The following is a 15,872-nucleotide window of genomic DNA, read 5'->3' as shown; positions in this document are numbered from 1 at the left end:
CAAGAAGCAGGCGTCTTTTAATTTCGTGGCTGCTGTCACCATCTGTGGCCATTACCTTTCAGCAAAGAGTTGGCTTCCCCCAATGCTTCCAGGAAGAGTGAACAGCTTATCTCGTAAGGCCTGGAGAGAGAAAAAGACTCATTTTGCAACTGGGGGGGGGGGGAGGTTGCTTGATTGTTTCTTCTTGAACTCCTCCAAAATTTGGGAGCTGGCAGCTCTAACTGGGGCTGCATCCTTCAGTATCCTGACAAGGGCCATAGTAAAGTGGTGGAGCACTTGTTTTGCATGCAGAAGGTTCCAGTTTCTATCCCCATTGGCATCTAATGGTAGGGCTGGGAAGCACCTTTGTTGAAAACCCTGGAGAGCTGCTGTCCGTCAGTATCAACAGTACTGAATTAGATGGACCAATGGTCTGGCTTGGTGTAAGGCAGCTTCCTAATTTCAGTCTTCAATCCACTATCTTTGATCCATCTTGGTCAACACTCTACATGTTTATCCAGGAGTCTCTCCAGGAGTTGAAACGTTCTTACTCTGCACATTAGTGCCGGGGGCAAGAATGAAGCAACTGCTCACGTGCCCAAAAACAAGAGTCAGAAAGCAGGGGGAACGACATTGCTTGGCTTGGATGGGAAGGCAGATCAAGACGCCTTCTCTCATCCAGGTTGGTGCAAAGGCCACGTGAATTGCCAGAACTGCCGTTCCCACCTGGCAACAAAGTGGTTCTAGATGGTAAACACGGAGTGGGGTAAAAGGCGCCGTCCAACTGCACAAACTGAATCTGGGCCCAAAGACTGGGAAAGAAGACGGCTGCAGTTCTTACACATTGTGAATTCTGCATAGGAGTAATAATAATAGTAGTAATAATAATTTATTTGTAGAAAGGAATTGTGGCTGTCGCTTGCTTGCTTGCTTATTTATTTATTTCTTAATAAATGACACAGAAAATTAAAGTAAAGTAAACAAATACTAATACAAAATTAAATTAAAGAAAATACATGTAACCTCTGCCCTGCAAACATAAACCCTACATACCCCCGTGACTTCCCTCCAACCCGACTCGACTTCCTTTAGCTCAAATTTAAATATCATCCTTGCATTCTTTGGATAGTACATCTCTTAGAGCCATTTCTAATTTTTGTTCTCACTTATACTTTACATACTTAATCCATGCATATCAACATACTCTTTTTAGAGCAATGTTTTCCCAGATACTCCTCAAAACATTCCTCCAGGAATCGTGGCTGTTGCTTTTTAGTGGCGCCCTGTCATGCACTCTACCAGGGACAGCCCGTCCCATTTCGCCACCTGAGGCTCCCAACCTGCATGTGCTCCACCTGCTGAAGGCTCACATGAGGCCTCTGCACAATTTCACAAGGCTCTCGCGAGATCTCACCAGAACCCAGAAGACGACGCAGCTGCTTCTCCTCACTTCTCCAGCAGCAGGGGTGCACCCTTGGATTTTACCACCTAAGGCAGCTGCCTTAGTCTGCCTCATGGTTGGGCCGGCCCTGCTTTCTACCCTACCTAAAGCCAGATGGGCTATTTGCAGTAATCATCTTTATATCTCAGCCTCATTCACAAGATGCCAACAGGGAGTTCCATCCAGCAAGCCCATGGAGTAAATCCTGGCAAAGAAAAAGTGACTTTCACCCTAGGCAACACCAAGTAATGAATGAGCCTCACGTGGCTGTGCTGTGCATCTGGATCCAGATTCTCCTTGACTCAAATCACACTGTGTCCTACTCTCCACCTCTGCAGTGGCCCTTTCCAGTAACATTTCCTAGTTTCTCTCAACATCCACCTCCCTTCACTTGTTCTGTTCCAACATCACCTCCCAAAAGTCTCATTTCCCCAACATCCATTCTCTGTGTGGGTACCAACTGGATCTTCTAAGCCAGGTCTGATTCTCTCCCCCTACAACTCCCACCAGCCCCAGGCAGCCAGTCATTGGAACACCGGATTAAGAGGGAGCCTTGACCTGATACAGCAGGATGGTGCTGAGCCTATTTCGGAATACACTAATAGATAGCATTGGTTCCATTGTTCAAGATTCAGAGGCAACTTGTCCCTGAGTGCCAGTTGCCAGGGAACAGAAGCAGCTGCCTTTGTGCCCTGCTTGTGGGCCTCCTGGAGGCATTTGATTGGCTACCGTTGGTTGGAAAAATACTGGTTTATGGAAAGTGGAACAGTTGGATGTTGTTGTGGAGCAAATATTTTGAACGGTTCATTTTATGTAACTGACAGGCAGAGAATCAGAAGCCCTCTTTCTTTTCTTTTCTCCCCGCCCCCAATTTCTTTTTATCTTGCTGTATCAGAAAAACCTTCAATTTTAAAAAAGCATTTTAAAATGGCTACTGTTAGGAAAGAAGGGACACGGGTGGTGCTGTGGTCTAATCCACAGAGCCTAGGACTTGCCGATCAGAAGGTCGGTGGTTCGAATCCCCGCGACGGAGTGAGCTCCCGTTGCTTGGTCCCAGCTCCTGCCAACCTAGCAGTTCGAAAGCACGTCAAAGTGCAAGTAGATAAACAGATACCGCTCCGGCGAGAAGGTAAACGGCGTTTCCATGCACTGCTCTGGTTCGCCAGAAGCGGCTTAGTCATGCTGGCCACATGACTCGGAAGCTGTACGCCGCCTCCCTCGGCCAGAAAAGCGAGATGAGTGCCACAACCCCAGAGTTGGTCACAACTGGACCTAATGGTCAGGAGTCCCTTTACCTTTACTGTTAAAAAAAGGATGCTGAACTAGATGGAGCTTTGATCTGACCCAACAGGCTTTTGTATTCTTACCAGACTTTTCCTACCCCTTACCGACACTGCTGTCGGAATATTCTGTTAACTCATGAGAGTATTCAGAACAAGGCAGTGCAGACATACTACATTTGGATTGGGCCCGGTGGCATAGTGGTCATGGGTTGTGGGGGATCCACGACCCATTACAATTTCTGTGGAAAGGTCCCTGTCTCCTGCATCCTAGAGGTTATGAATCAGCAGCTCTTATCAGCAGAAGATATGAAAGGGCAGCTCTTTAGTCATCAAGAAGGAATCTCCTCCTGGAGTCCGCGACTTGAGCCAGAGTGAAATGAGGTAAATCAGCCACTGAGGTTCAGTTCTTAGGATCACGCTGGAGAAGAACATTGAGGAATTGTTCTGTATCCTCCAAAGCTAAGCATTTCGTAACCCTGAAAACACAAGAGAGTGGTGCACAAGTTCTGTTACATACACTGGAACTTCAAGGGAAACACATTTTAAGCCACTCCGAAGGAAGATATTGGAGCACTCGAAATCATTTGCCCGCATACGTGTCCAGAAAATAGTTGATCTAGCTGAGAGGCAACACATAGAACTCTGCAGTGATTCCTGCAATGCATGCCCAGTTGCTATTATTTATCATGAGAAGTTTGTTGCATGATCTCGGAAGGGGTGTGGCTGTACTTCTGCATCTGCCACACAGTGGGCCAAAGGTGATAGAGCAGGGATGTGGAACCTGTGAGGCCCTCCAGATCCTGTTAGATCCCAACTCGTCCTCATCACGGGCCATGCTGGTTGCTGAGGGTCTGAATCCAATATCATCTGAAGCGAGACCTGTGTCTAAAACCCTCCTGATGGTGCCGTGCGTTCCTCAAATGTGATCTGAGCCGGAAAGAGCTTGTGATTCCTTTGAGGCATTTGCGGTGGTGCAGATGGCACTGTTTTAAGGCAACAACAACATTTCCGAGGGTTTGGAGAGATGATCCCAAACAGGCATCTGATGGAAAAGGAGAAGTTGCTGGAGGCAAAGAAATAGGGGATGACTCGAGACAGCGTATGTCAGAGCAAAGGGGACACGACTCGAGAATAAACAACTCTGCTGACATTTGTACATAGATGGCACTGCCAATTATTCCCCAACTGGGAACAACCTACACAGCTGGCAATGCACATCTGCTGTAAGCCCTTCACTACGTGCGCAGACACACAGCCCTGCGCTTATCATACCAGTTGAAATATAAATGGGCGAAGCGCTTCGTCACTGCAAATATTGACCAAGCAGGCGAAACTGTTTTATAACTTGTTCTATTTGGTCCTGCCGTGAATCTCTGTTTTCCCCCTGTTTTAACTGCTTGGCTCGCAGAACTTGTTTTTCTTTAAATCCCTGGATTAAGACAATGACAGGCAAGTTTACAAACTGGGACTGCTCTTAAAATTGTTAATAGAGGCTATTAAAAGTAAACCCCCCCCCACAAATGGGGTACACAGTTTGCCACCAAAAGCCTTCACCACTAGGCCTTTTGAAAGAGGCGCCTCAAGGTCTGGGCCAATTTATCTTACAGCCACTACAACATCAAGGGTACCCTTTGCTACAGTTGCAGAAACACAACCCTGGCCTGGTTTTTTGCTCCAAAAGCAGCCATCTCATGGTCAGTAGTGGGGGCGAAAAAACTTCCGAGAGCCCTAAGGCAGCGCTCGTCAATTGAGTGCCTATGAAGGCACCATTCAGAAAAACATCCAGTAATACACCATGTGTTTGGTGGGTTTAGCAAGTGAGTGCCTATTCTACACTCTTTTCAGAATAGACTTGGGAGAGAAGGACCGTCCTGTTCCCAGAATGGACACTGCACTACGTATGACAAAATGTTTCCAGCAAGGTTTGGCCCAAACCATTTGATGTGCAGTCAAAGCCCCTTCCCAATTTCCAGGGGGAAAGCATTTTGTGACCTGGCTTTTCCTGTTTCACTATGAAACACATCAACACCCACCCTTTCTCCCTTCCTGCCCATTATGCTTTTAACTGACCCCTCCCCACAAAAAAAAAGAACTTGTTTGTGCAGGGCCAGACTTCAGCAGGCCCTCAGCACCATGCTGCCAATAGCCTCCCCCAAACACCACACACACACTGCAGCTGCTGCAGATGGGAGTCAATGATCCAACTCCGTATAAGACAGCTTCTCATGTCATTTAATTCAGCCCATTATTCAGAACAATGAGAACCAGAATCTTACTTTATTTTTAGGGAAAGGGCCATAGCTCAGTAGCAGAGCACATGCTTTGCACACAAACAGTCCCAGGTGCTGTTCTGAACAATACTGAGCTAGATAGACCAATGGTTTGACTCGCTATATAATGCAGCTTCCTGTGTTCCTATGCAGAAACAACTTAGGAAGAGGAAACCGACAAAGACAATGTGTAGTTGCTAAACAATGCCACCCCCCTCCACACATCTAGACAGCAGAATAGAGATAGGTGGTCCTTGCAGTCTTCCCTCCTCCTGGAACAAGCAGGAGAGAAGAGAGGAAAGGTTACATCTATTTCACACACCTGCCTGCACCTTGTGTTTAGAGAGAGATGTTGACCTCCACCCTGATGGCTAACTTAGCAGCAGATCCCAGCAAAACCCACAGGCGCCAACCAGCATGGATCAGTTGCAACAGAAGAGCCTGCCCTCCTCCCGGGGTGATGCATCCATTGCACCAGGCGAGGCAATCCTGCGCACGGGGCAAGATAGAAACGTGACTGGTACGCCACACAGCCATGTGAAAGTTTGTTTAACAAGCCAGGAGAGCGCTCTTAAGATCTCCCTGCCGGCTCTGCCAAAACCACATCAAGGATCCATCCCTGCAGACCTGCCAAGGAGTTTGCAGGCAGCCGAGGAAAGCGAGTGCCAGGCCCCGTGCTCAGGGAAGGGCTCCAACATTCCCACAGTGGCTGGCTGAACAGAGCTGCTCTCCTCCACTGGTAGAAAGGGTCACGGGATATAGAGATCTGCCTGTGCAAGTAAGAGATAGAAAACATCCTGTCAAAGGCACCATAGTAGGAGGGTGGTTGAGGGCAGCTGAGCAAGGCTGACGTTGGCCAGGATTTCCCCTTGCTCAAACCAATTCAGCAGCAACAAAAAGTTGGGCACCCCAAAATGAAAGCAGACGAGGATTGTTTCCAGGATACCTTTGGGACAAAGTCATGCACGCTCTCTGTCCTATGAGGAGCAGATGGGGTTGTCCCTGGCTGTAAGGGGAGTGGGGGGGATGCACTCAACATGTTGTGAAGGACACAAAGCGGCAGCCCGGGGGTTGATGTCAGGCAATGGGTGGGCAGGACAATCCATCTGCTAGTCAAAGTTGGCCAGCAGGGGTGGGGACAGATTCCAGGCTGTATCCAGTGCTAGTTCTACTCAGAGTAGACCCACTGAAGTTAACAGACATGATGGGTTCATTAATTTCCTACTCTTGAGTAGGACTGGCAAAGAAGTGGCCCTGCCCTGGAAGTTCAATTTCTGTAGGCTCAAAGTCTCCACTGCCCCTTATGCTTGAAACTTCTTTCCAGCACCCATTCTTTCAAATCCGTCTCTTCCATTAAGCCTTTGGGTTTCGTTCCTTAGTTCTCACCCTCCCATAGCTGCAGAGCAGCTATGTACCTGCAGAGCAGCTTTTGTCAACCTGGTGCCCTCCAGATGTTTTCGACTATGACTCCCATTAACCCCAGCCAGCATGGCCATAGGATACTGGGGCACCAAGCTGGGGAAGGCCCGAGTCAGCTCAAGAGGTAGAAGCAAAGGTGCAATGGCTTCTCTCCAGCAATGCAGCATATAATAATAATAATAATAATTTATTATTTGTACCCCGCCCATCTGGCTGGGTTTCCCCAGCCACTCTGGGCGGCTTCCATAAAAACCAGAAATACACTAAAATATCACAGATTAAAAACTTCCCTGAACAGGGCTGCCTTAAGATGTCTTCTGAATGTCAGGTAGTTATTTATCGCTTTGACATCTGATGGGAGGGCGTTCCACAAGGCGGGTGCCACTACCGAGAAGGCCCTCTGCCTGGTTCCCTGTAGCTTTGCTTCTCATAATGAGGGAACCGCCAGAAGGCCCTTGGTGCTGGACCTCAGCGTCCGGGCAGAACGATGGGGGTGGAGATGCTCCTTCAGGTATACTGGGCCGAGGCCGTTTAGGGCTTTAAAGGTCAACACCAGCACTTTGAATTGTGCTCGGAAACGTACTGGGAGCCAATGTAGGTCTTTCAAGACCGGTGTTATGTGGTCTCGGCGGCTGCCCCCAGTCACCAGTCTAGCTGCCGCATTCTGGATTAGTTGTAGTTTCCGAGTCACCTTCAAAGGTAGCCCCACGTAGAGCGCATTGCAGTAGTCCAAGCGGGAGATAACTAGAGCATGTAATGTAGCAGCATGTTGTATGATGGGAGTCATGGTCCAGAACACCTGAATCTCCAAGGTAGGCTGTAGGGCTGTGCTTTTATTGATCCAGAGATCCTCCTGCCTGTCCCTTCCTCCAGTGGCTGAATTTAGAATGGAATCTCCTTGCGTCACACAGGGCTCATCTTTTGCTGATTACGGTGCAAAAGAGCACGTGGTTGTATGCCTGGTGCTAACCAGCTCAGGTAGAATGGGCTTCAAAACAGCTGCCCTTACCAGGATCAGAGCTCACCGCATCACAGCATCCTCACAATGAACTGTATCAGAATCCCAGCTCTCCTTCTCCAAGCCATGCTTTCCTTCAGGCCAAGGTAGAGCCTTGCAGGGCAGCTAATTAATTTCATTTGTAGGTGGGGGGTGGGATGAGGAAACTAGAACTGGAACGGGCGCCTCCAGAAACCTTCCAGGGAGCAGTGAGTCAGGAAAGGGCACCTCCGCCTACCCTTATCTGCCCGCACCCAACATGATCATTGGCAAATCACATAATGAGATTTCTCCGAATGGTTATTTGTGTACTTGTGAAGAACACCTTGGTTCAAAAGCTTGCAGCTCATTGTCCACTTCTAGAAGACTATTCATGTCTCTTAGGGGAGCAGGAAGGGGAAAGCCAGTGGGGATCATGCGCTCCAAACTCTGCTCATATGCAGAACTTGGAAGAAGAGGGAGGGAGAATGTGGGGCAGCTGGGGAGTGTGGTGGAATGCTGGGCGGAGTTACAAGTGAGTGACAGGTAAAGTGCATCTGGCTGAGTAGGACAGTTGAGAGGCAGAAAATGAGATGATAATGGGGGATAACAAAAGCGTAGGATGGATATTAAGGAGTAGAAACAATTATGTTGTCACAGTAGTCAAACTCTTGGAATTTTTTTCCTGCATAAAAGCATTAACTTGTTCCAAGCATTAACTATCTCTGTTCTGGTCTAGGTTATTCCTGCGGGGATATACTCAAACAAGGATATAGAGGGAAAGTCCTTTTGTTCTCGATAAAACTTAGTAGGTGCAGGTTGTAGGTTCTGTAAGGACTTTTAAGGGAAGTCTGATTTCAGTAGTCAAACATCTGACCTGGAGACTTCCAGGGGTCTGGCAGGGGACCGTGAGAACGTCCCAGGGGGCGATGACAGAACACTCCTCTGCACATGCATGCACTAAAAATGTTAAACCACAAGAGCTACAGTTTGCGGAAAGCAAAAGTATTTTGTACACAGATACTTTTCTGTGGGTCAGTACATCAAGATTTCCAGTGAACGGATGGCAGGAAAACCAAACCTTAGGAAGCGGTAAACACAAAGCAGGCAAAACTCATTCCCACCAGGGTTGTATTTAACTTATTTATTGACTGGTAAAATGGTCACACACACAAAGAAGCAGTAGAACTGACTGGGGCCGGCTTGGGTTATTCAAGTCCTTGCACGTTCCTTCACTGGCTCGGAGCACGCAAGGCAGAACACTGAGAAGCACAGGGGTGGACCGGCGGTGGTGGACAGGGGAGAAAACAAGCTGAAAATCCAACATCACTCCAAGATTTGGGTCAAGGCAGGGGGCAAGGTGGGGGGGGGGAGAGACAAGGGGCTTGGAGATAAAGTAACTGCAACATTCTTTGCGGGCTGGTTGGGCAGGATACAGAGGAACAGCAGGGAGGCAAGCTGATTGTGGTCTCTTCATGTAGCCGCTCGGGGCTCAGGGGATGGAGTTGAGGAGATCCTTGAGGAAGCCATCGGGATCGCTGATTTCTGACAACAGTCCTGAAAGCAGGAAAGGGCACGTCAGCTGTGCACATTCAGCAAACCAATTCCTAGAAGCACCTTCCTTTGCCACCAATTCAAGCAAGCAAGTGAAGAGGCCAGGGGAGGATAGGAACTAATGGAGAAGATTGGTGCCCCCCCCACTCTTTAACAGCTTCAGTCCCCAAAACCAAGGAGGCAGGAATAGCTGGTAGCCACAGGAAGGTCTGCAGTTCACTGTCTGCTCACTTACCCACTGCTATACTATCCAAATCACTTTTGGTTCACAAGATGCAGAATACACAGGAAGCTGCTTTATACCAAGTCAGGGCTGGCCCATCTAACCCAGCAAATTGTACTCTCGACTGGCAGAGGCTCCCCAAGCCTTTCCCAACCCTGCTACCCACGTGAACACGTTCACTGGAGTTTTTATCCCTGTGGGAAACATCTCGGTTACATCTGAATCAGTTCCCATCACTCAAAGGCATGTCAGCATACAGCGTTATTATAAAACACAGGTAGAGCTTTCCGGAGCAACTAACCAGCCACGTCCAGAAATTCTGAAAAGGTCTCCACAGGCATAAACTCCTCCTGGAAAGTCTTCAGAGCCTTGTCTGCGGCCTCATAGATGGGCATGTCATTGTGGCGGATGTATTCTGCCAGAGAGTAGGACCAGCCCCCCTCTGTGTTACTCGTAGGCACCTTCTGGATAGGAAAGAGGAGGAGAAGGGAGGGTTAGAAGCTTGAGCATGGAAGACAAAGGAGGAAGCAGGCAAACACGGCTTTAAAATGGGGAATCGGACCTAAGGCGGGAAAAAACCCTTTTGAAAGAAGGGCCTATCAAGAAGTTATAAGTCAATAATGCCTAGATAGATCCTCCAGCTTCAAGAGCAGTATTCCTTTGAATGCCAGCTCCTGGAGAAAGGCTGTTGTCTTGTGGGCTCTTCCTGGGAGCATCTGGCTATCTGCAGTTGGCAACAGGAGACTGAACTGGGAGTCCCTTTGCTGTGGTCTTCTTTTGTTCTTATTCAGAGGATGCCAATAATCTCGTCTACTGAGACTTTTAAGAAGATGGGTGGTACATGCTGCACCTCTCCAGAACTGATAAAAATTGTGGAAACTGGGGGATGGGGAGAGCGAAAGAACCTGGAACACTGATGTAAAATGTCTTAGTTCAGCTTTTAGATCACCCAGAACTAGGATTCCCCCAACATTCCTCAGCCTGGGGAGCTGCGCACGACAGATGGTGCCTGTCCCCTAGAAAAAAGCAGGCCACTGGTTGCTAAAAGAAGAAGAAACGCACCAAGTTCGTTCCAAGCTCGCTTACTTTGAACATGTTGTAAATGAGATCAACGAGGGCCCAGAAGAGGAGGCCGGAGCGATAGGCCGAGTAGTCCTTCACTGCTTTATCCGTTAGCCTGTTAGGAAAATAAGATCAAGCCTCGCAGTTAATTGCTACATTTTTCTTTGCTGCCTGAAGCTCAGCTGATGAAGAGCCCCGGCTGCGGCGACAGCCAGAAGCCCATCCATAATACATGTGGGAAAATGCGTGGGGCAAGCTCAGCCAGGCGCTGGAGGGAGAGAGGGAGGGAGGGAGGGAAGGAACACACAGAGAGACTGGGACGCTCCACTGTTCTCCCCAGCAAAGCGATTTACAACTACGGCCGCAGGCACAACTGCAAAGTGTTGTGCAACGCGGGGCCTGGCACTGTTGCTGAAATTCCTGCAATCTTGTTTCCATCCCCCCCCCCAAAAAAAGAGGGGGGGAGCATTTTCTCCAGGACTTAAGACCATGTAGTCAAGCATCCCCTGCCCCCTAAATCACCACAGTCATGTTACAAGGGGATTCCCAGCTCCACTCTCAGAACGTTTGTTAAGGGCAGGTCAATGCTACAAAGCGAGAGGCGCCATCAAACTGCCTCTGCTTCTGTCAGGGCTCCAAGGCCTTGGGCTGCTTGAGAACTGCAGGCTGCCGGTCCCTGAGGAAAGTGCTTCCCCTGGGAGGCTAAAGCTACTTCCCCAGAACGGGCATGAATCAAATGGCAGATTTCCCTTACAGCAGCAGGAAATGTGCAGAGCAATCGATGCCGGAGTCTGCAGCCCCTCCCCGAAGGTTACAAGACCACTCAGGCGCATATTACAGAACATCCAAAATGTACGCCCTTCCATCATGACCCCTGAACACCTGCTCTCAGGAAGGAAACACTTCAAGCGAAGGGGCCAGCAGAGACTCCTTCAAAGACCCACAACCCAATTTACTCTCCTGTAACACAGCTGATGCGGGTGGCGCTGTGGGTAAAACCTCAGCGCCTAGGACTAATTTAAGTTACAGATAGGTAGCCGTGTTGGTCTGCCATAGTCAAAACAAAACAAATTCCTTCCAGTAGCACCTTAAAGACCAACTAAGAAGACCAACTACTTCTTCGTATCTGAAGAAGTGTGCATGCACACGAAAGCTCATACCAAGAACTGACTTAGTTGGTCTTTAAGGTGCTACTGGAAGGAATTTGTTTTGTTAGGACTAATTTAGACTCATTAATTTCACTGCATCTAGTCTTGAGTAGAATTTAGCTGTAGACCACCCTATTATGTTTAGCCAAGCTTTCCTAGGCTCTGAAAGTTGTATCCAATCAAGTTCAATGGGTCTACTCTGAGTAGGTCTAGCATTTTAAATTGTTTTGTATGCTACTCAGGTTTATTCATGATATATAGAATTCCTTTTGTTTTACTGATGCCTTTTATATATATATAAGAATGCAACCAGGTGTGGGGAGGCAGTGAGCCACAGACTTAATGCAGGCAAAACAGACACAGCTCTGTGGCCCAGACAAAGAGAGGAGGAAGGAGAAGAGGTCAGGCTCCTCCCGGGATTTACAGCAGGCCCAGCTCACTTAGAGTCAATGTCAACTACATCTAATTCTCCTGTGTGCCTGAAGAGGGCGCCGAGACCTGAACCAACATAGGGAAAGAGAGTATCCAACAGCATCCATCAAAACCTTGTGTGTTGTTCCCGACTCTTCCAGGAACTATTGGAAATAAAGCTTTTAAAAAAAAAAGAAAAAAAAAAGATGCTGATTTTTAAGGAGAAGAAAATTTTGTTTGATCATCAAAACCAGCCTTAGCCAGGTGCCCTCCAGATGTTTCAGACTGTAACTCCACATCAGCCTCTAATGCAGAAGGCAAAGGCTGTGTAGCCAAGTCACGTCCAAGGGTCCCAATCCAATGAGCCTGCCTTTGTAACCCTATAGGACCATTCTCTGGGGGTGGGAAGGGAAGGAACCAGCTGTTTTCTCTGCAGCACAGAGAGAGGAGAGGAAAAGGGGTGTGTGGATGGGTGTGGACAGCCCCATACCTGCTTGCTCCCCCTGGCGACACCACCCGAGCGTGTGAGATCACCAGCAGCCGCTTGAGAATGTCGATGCGCATCGCCTTCCACCTCTCCGGGGGCAGGATGTGAAGCGCCATGACGATGTAATAATGGGGTCCGTCCACCTCGAAGGCACTCTCCACCCACTTCTCCTTTGGGTGCTCCAGGAAGCTCTGCAGGTTCTTCTCTTCTCGAGAGGTCGCTCGTGTTCTGGAAGTTAAGCAGAGACAGAACCGATGCACTTTGAACAGCAGGGGGAAGAAACCCTTCGACGTAAGAAGAGCTTGCCAGATTAGTCCGTACAGCATCTTGTTCTCACATTGGTCTATCAGAAGCCTGCAGAACAGCAGCCTCCTACAAGGGCTAGACAACCCAACAAGATATTGCTGAGGCTTTCCCTCCAGTGTCAAGAACCAGGGCTGAGATACGCCAAGCTAATGAGCCCAAAAGCAGAACAAAACGCCCCCATACTTGCCTGCCCCCATCCAAACAGACATCATTTCATTTCACAGGCTAAGCCAAGATCCACCTTCATATGTATCAACACCTGAACATAGGTCCCCTTAGCATACTCCAGGGGTCGGCAACTGGCCCAAGGGGGTCGTTTAACCAGCCCACAAGCTGCCACTGAACTGAGCCACCTGCTCAGTAAGTCCCTGCGTGCTGCACTAAACCAGCGCAGTGCGGGGATGTGCTTCTGCGGCACCGAAATTGCATCTGCGCAGAGGCCAGAAATCGCACGCACGTGATCTGGCCCGTGGAGGGATCTCTGCTGGAGTGAACTGGCCCAGCCGAGGTAAACCTTGCCGACTCCCAGCAGTGTCTCTTCCCCGGGGCCGATCCACCCCTAAGGCAAAGTGAAGTGACAGCCTTGGGCAGCAAGATCCACAGGGGCAACAACTCCAGCCTCCAACGAATGCATTACTCGCTGCTGCTGCAGTGGCAGCAATAGTTGCAGCACTGCCACAGCGACCTCTCTGCCAATAGAAGGCACTACTGGTCTCTTCCTCTGCCCCCCTGGTTCCTGAAGCAGATCTTCACTCATTTGCCCCTTCTTTCCTGATGGGACACCTGCCATTTTTTGGTTTGCCTCAGGTGCCAACATGTCTTGGGCTGGCCCTGCTCCTGACCAGCAGCTCTCCCAAGACCTCTCCAATCCCCAGCCCTGAATGACTGGGATCTCAGGCACGCAAACCATTCATTTTCACAATGAGCTCTGGACCCTCCTCCCCAAAGGAGTTTAGGCACATACATCAACATCGTGCCAAAGAACAGGGGTGGTGAACTGTTTTCTACCTCACAGCCACATTCCTTTCTGGGCAAACTAGCAGAGGCTACGTGCCAGTAGCATGGGGTGGGGCCAGAAACAGGGCACAGGGCACCAGGGCGCTCATCATGCTCTATAGGCCGAGGGAGCCAGTGTTTGTCTGCAGACAGTTTTCCTGGGTCATGAGGCTAGCATGACTAAGCCGCTTCTGGCAAACCAGAGCAGTGCACGGAAACGCTTTTTACCTTCCTGCTGGAGCGGTACCTATTTATCTACTTGCACTAGCGTGCTTTTGAACTGCAAGGCTGGCAGGAGCTGGGACCAAACAACAGGAGCTCACCCCGTCACGGGGATTCAAACCGCCCACCTTCCGATCAACAAGCCCTAGGCTCTGTGGTTTAGACCACAGCGCCACCTGCGTCCCTACTTCCTTTGGGAGGGGTGAGCAACAAAACCTCAACATCTAGTGCTCCGTCTGCAGAGCAATTCAAAGCAGCAACCCGTCTCACAACGCCCTGCTCCACCAAGGGAGAATGGCTCAAGGGACAAATGCACAGACACACACACACACAGAGAGAGAGAGAGAGAGAGAGAGAGAGGCAGATAAAAGGTACTGACGTGTTGAGGACATAAAGCACCGTGTGAATGATGTAGGGGATGAGGTGGACATTGCTCTCCCGCCCTCCGCCGCCCGTGTCCACGCTGAACGACTGCTCCATGGCAAACCGGAGGAACAGCAGCTTGGTGTCATGCACATTGAGCTGGTAGGTGGGCTCCCGTTGCCCCGTGCACTCTTGAAGGTAGGTGTTGTGCCTACGGGAAGGAAACCAACACCAGGTTAGGCTGCAGATCTCACAAGAGGCCCAGGAAAGCCAAACTTGAGGCAGCTGCGTTTCTTTCCTTTTTTAAAGATACACGGAGAAGCTGGAGGGTTAAGGAAAGGGCAAAATACAGATACAGTTCTGAAAAGGTTGTGTTAGGATGGTACAGTCCAAGAAATCAGGCCCTCTTCCCCTACAAGCTGGTGGGAAGAGGGTACTTGCAGCAAGAGACTGCTACCCTGACAGAACAGCAGGCAAAAGGGCAGCTCCTCAGACTCACCTGGCTAAGCAGGTGGCAAAGGCCGATTCTGGGACATGGGGCCCCCACACTGGCAAGAGGCCGTTGCATTTGGTGTTGGCATTCTGCAGGGCTGCACTCTCCCATTCCTCGCGCCCACGTGCCAACCTGCAGGAGTAAAAGCAAGGTCATTATCAGTCAGGAAAAGTCCTTTTCCCTGCAAAGCTGGTGACTGCCTCAGTCCTGAAGACTTAAATATTACACACACATACCACAAACCCTGCAGCTTACCAACTAGCGCATTCCTTAAAGTATTGTTGGTTAGCTCATTACCAAAGCTGCAGCTGATGGGATTCTTCCCCAGACTAAACCGAACCCCCAGCAGATCAGGCATGGCTTTGCGGCCAAGATGCAAAGGAGATCTCAGGCCCAGAGGGAAACTCAGACCCACCTCACAGCTGCCAGGTGACAGTCGTAGTGGACAATGTTAAAGTGCGAAACGGTGCTGTAGCCCTGCTGCTTCCGAGGCTTGTTCTCAAATTCCTCCAGGGCGACTCGCTTGGTGAAGGTGTAGATGCCCAGGACCTTTGTCGGCTGTGGGGAGAAAACAGAAGCTGCAGCGGAAAACCCAAGGCACCAAGCTTTGAATGTGGAAAAGCCACACAGAAACAGCTGCTATTTTCTCTTGGGCCTTGGAAGTCTATAGAGCAGTGTTTCCCAAAGTGGGCGATCCATCCCCCTGGGGGGGGGGGGAGCTGGAACAATCGGGGGGGCAGTGAATAAAAATAAGAGGGCAGTGGAAGCATAAAAAGAAGAATGTTTTGAAAAACCCATTCATACATGTTTCATCTGCTCTGTATTGGCATTTCCCATCAGGCTGGGAACTGCTGCGGGATGACGACAGCGCTTCCCCTGGATCTGGCAATTGTGCTGGAAGAGAGGGGTTTTCCCGGGCATGGGTGAACCATTTTCAGCTTCACTCAGGCCCAGGAAGTGGGTCGCAGCTTGCTTGCCTATTTCGTGCACCAGGACTCAGCCACATTCATCACAATAATATGTTATAAACATGCAACACCAGAGAGCAAATAGGAATTTATATGGATTTTTACACAGGCTTTATTTTTCTTTCGTTGTAACAATTTAATTTCTGACTTATTTATAGTGCTTTTAACCTGTGTCTAGATCCACCCCGGTTCATCTTTCTCACTAGGAACATTTTTAATGTTATTTGTAATTTTCATTTTAATACTATCCTTTGTTATCTAAATATTCTGT

General features: G+C 49.3%; 1 protein-coding gene and 1 long non-coding RNA gene across 2 annotated transcripts in view; one reads left to right on the top strand and one right to left on the bottom strand.

Moving 5' to 3' along the window:
- LOC309347039 overlaps positions 1 to 15,872 on the top strand; it is a 123,249-nt gene that overhangs the window by 16,321 nt on the left and 91,056 nt on the right. The window lies entirely within an intron of this gene.
- UBR4 (ubiquitin protein ligase E3 component n-recognin 4) overlaps positions 8,498 to 15,872 on the bottom strand; it is a 144,811-nt gene continuing 137,436 nt past the window's right edge. Inside the window, exons 101-107 of the mRNA XM_081871457.1 lie at positions 15,049 to 15,191; positions 14,640 to 14,765; positions 14,157 to 14,351; positions 12,257 to 12,481; positions 10,232 to 10,322; positions 9,447 to 9,609; positions 8,498 to 8,925 (exon numbers count right to left, since the gene is read on the bottom strand). Coding sequence (XP_081727583.1) covers positions 8,861 to 8,925; positions 9,447 to 9,609; positions 10,232 to 10,322; positions 12,257 to 12,481; positions 14,157 to 14,351; positions 14,640 to 14,765; positions 15,049 to 15,191 — 1,008 coding nt within the window. The 3' untranslated portion in view covers positions 8,498 to 8,860. The remainder of the gene's footprint in view (positions 8,926 to 9,446; positions 9,610 to 10,231; positions 10,323 to 12,256; positions 12,482 to 14,156; positions 14,352 to 14,639; positions 14,766 to 15,048; positions 15,192 to 15,872) is intronic.

The sequence above is a fragment of the Podarcis erhardii genome, assembly GCF_964252035.2.
Source record: "Podarcis erhardii genome assembly, chromosome: 7".
Taxonomy (NCBI): Eukaryota; Metazoa; Chordata; class Lepidosauria; order Squamata; family Lacertidae; genus Podarcis; species Podarcis erhardii.
This window is presented reverse-complemented; position numbering and strand designations above follow the sequence as displayed.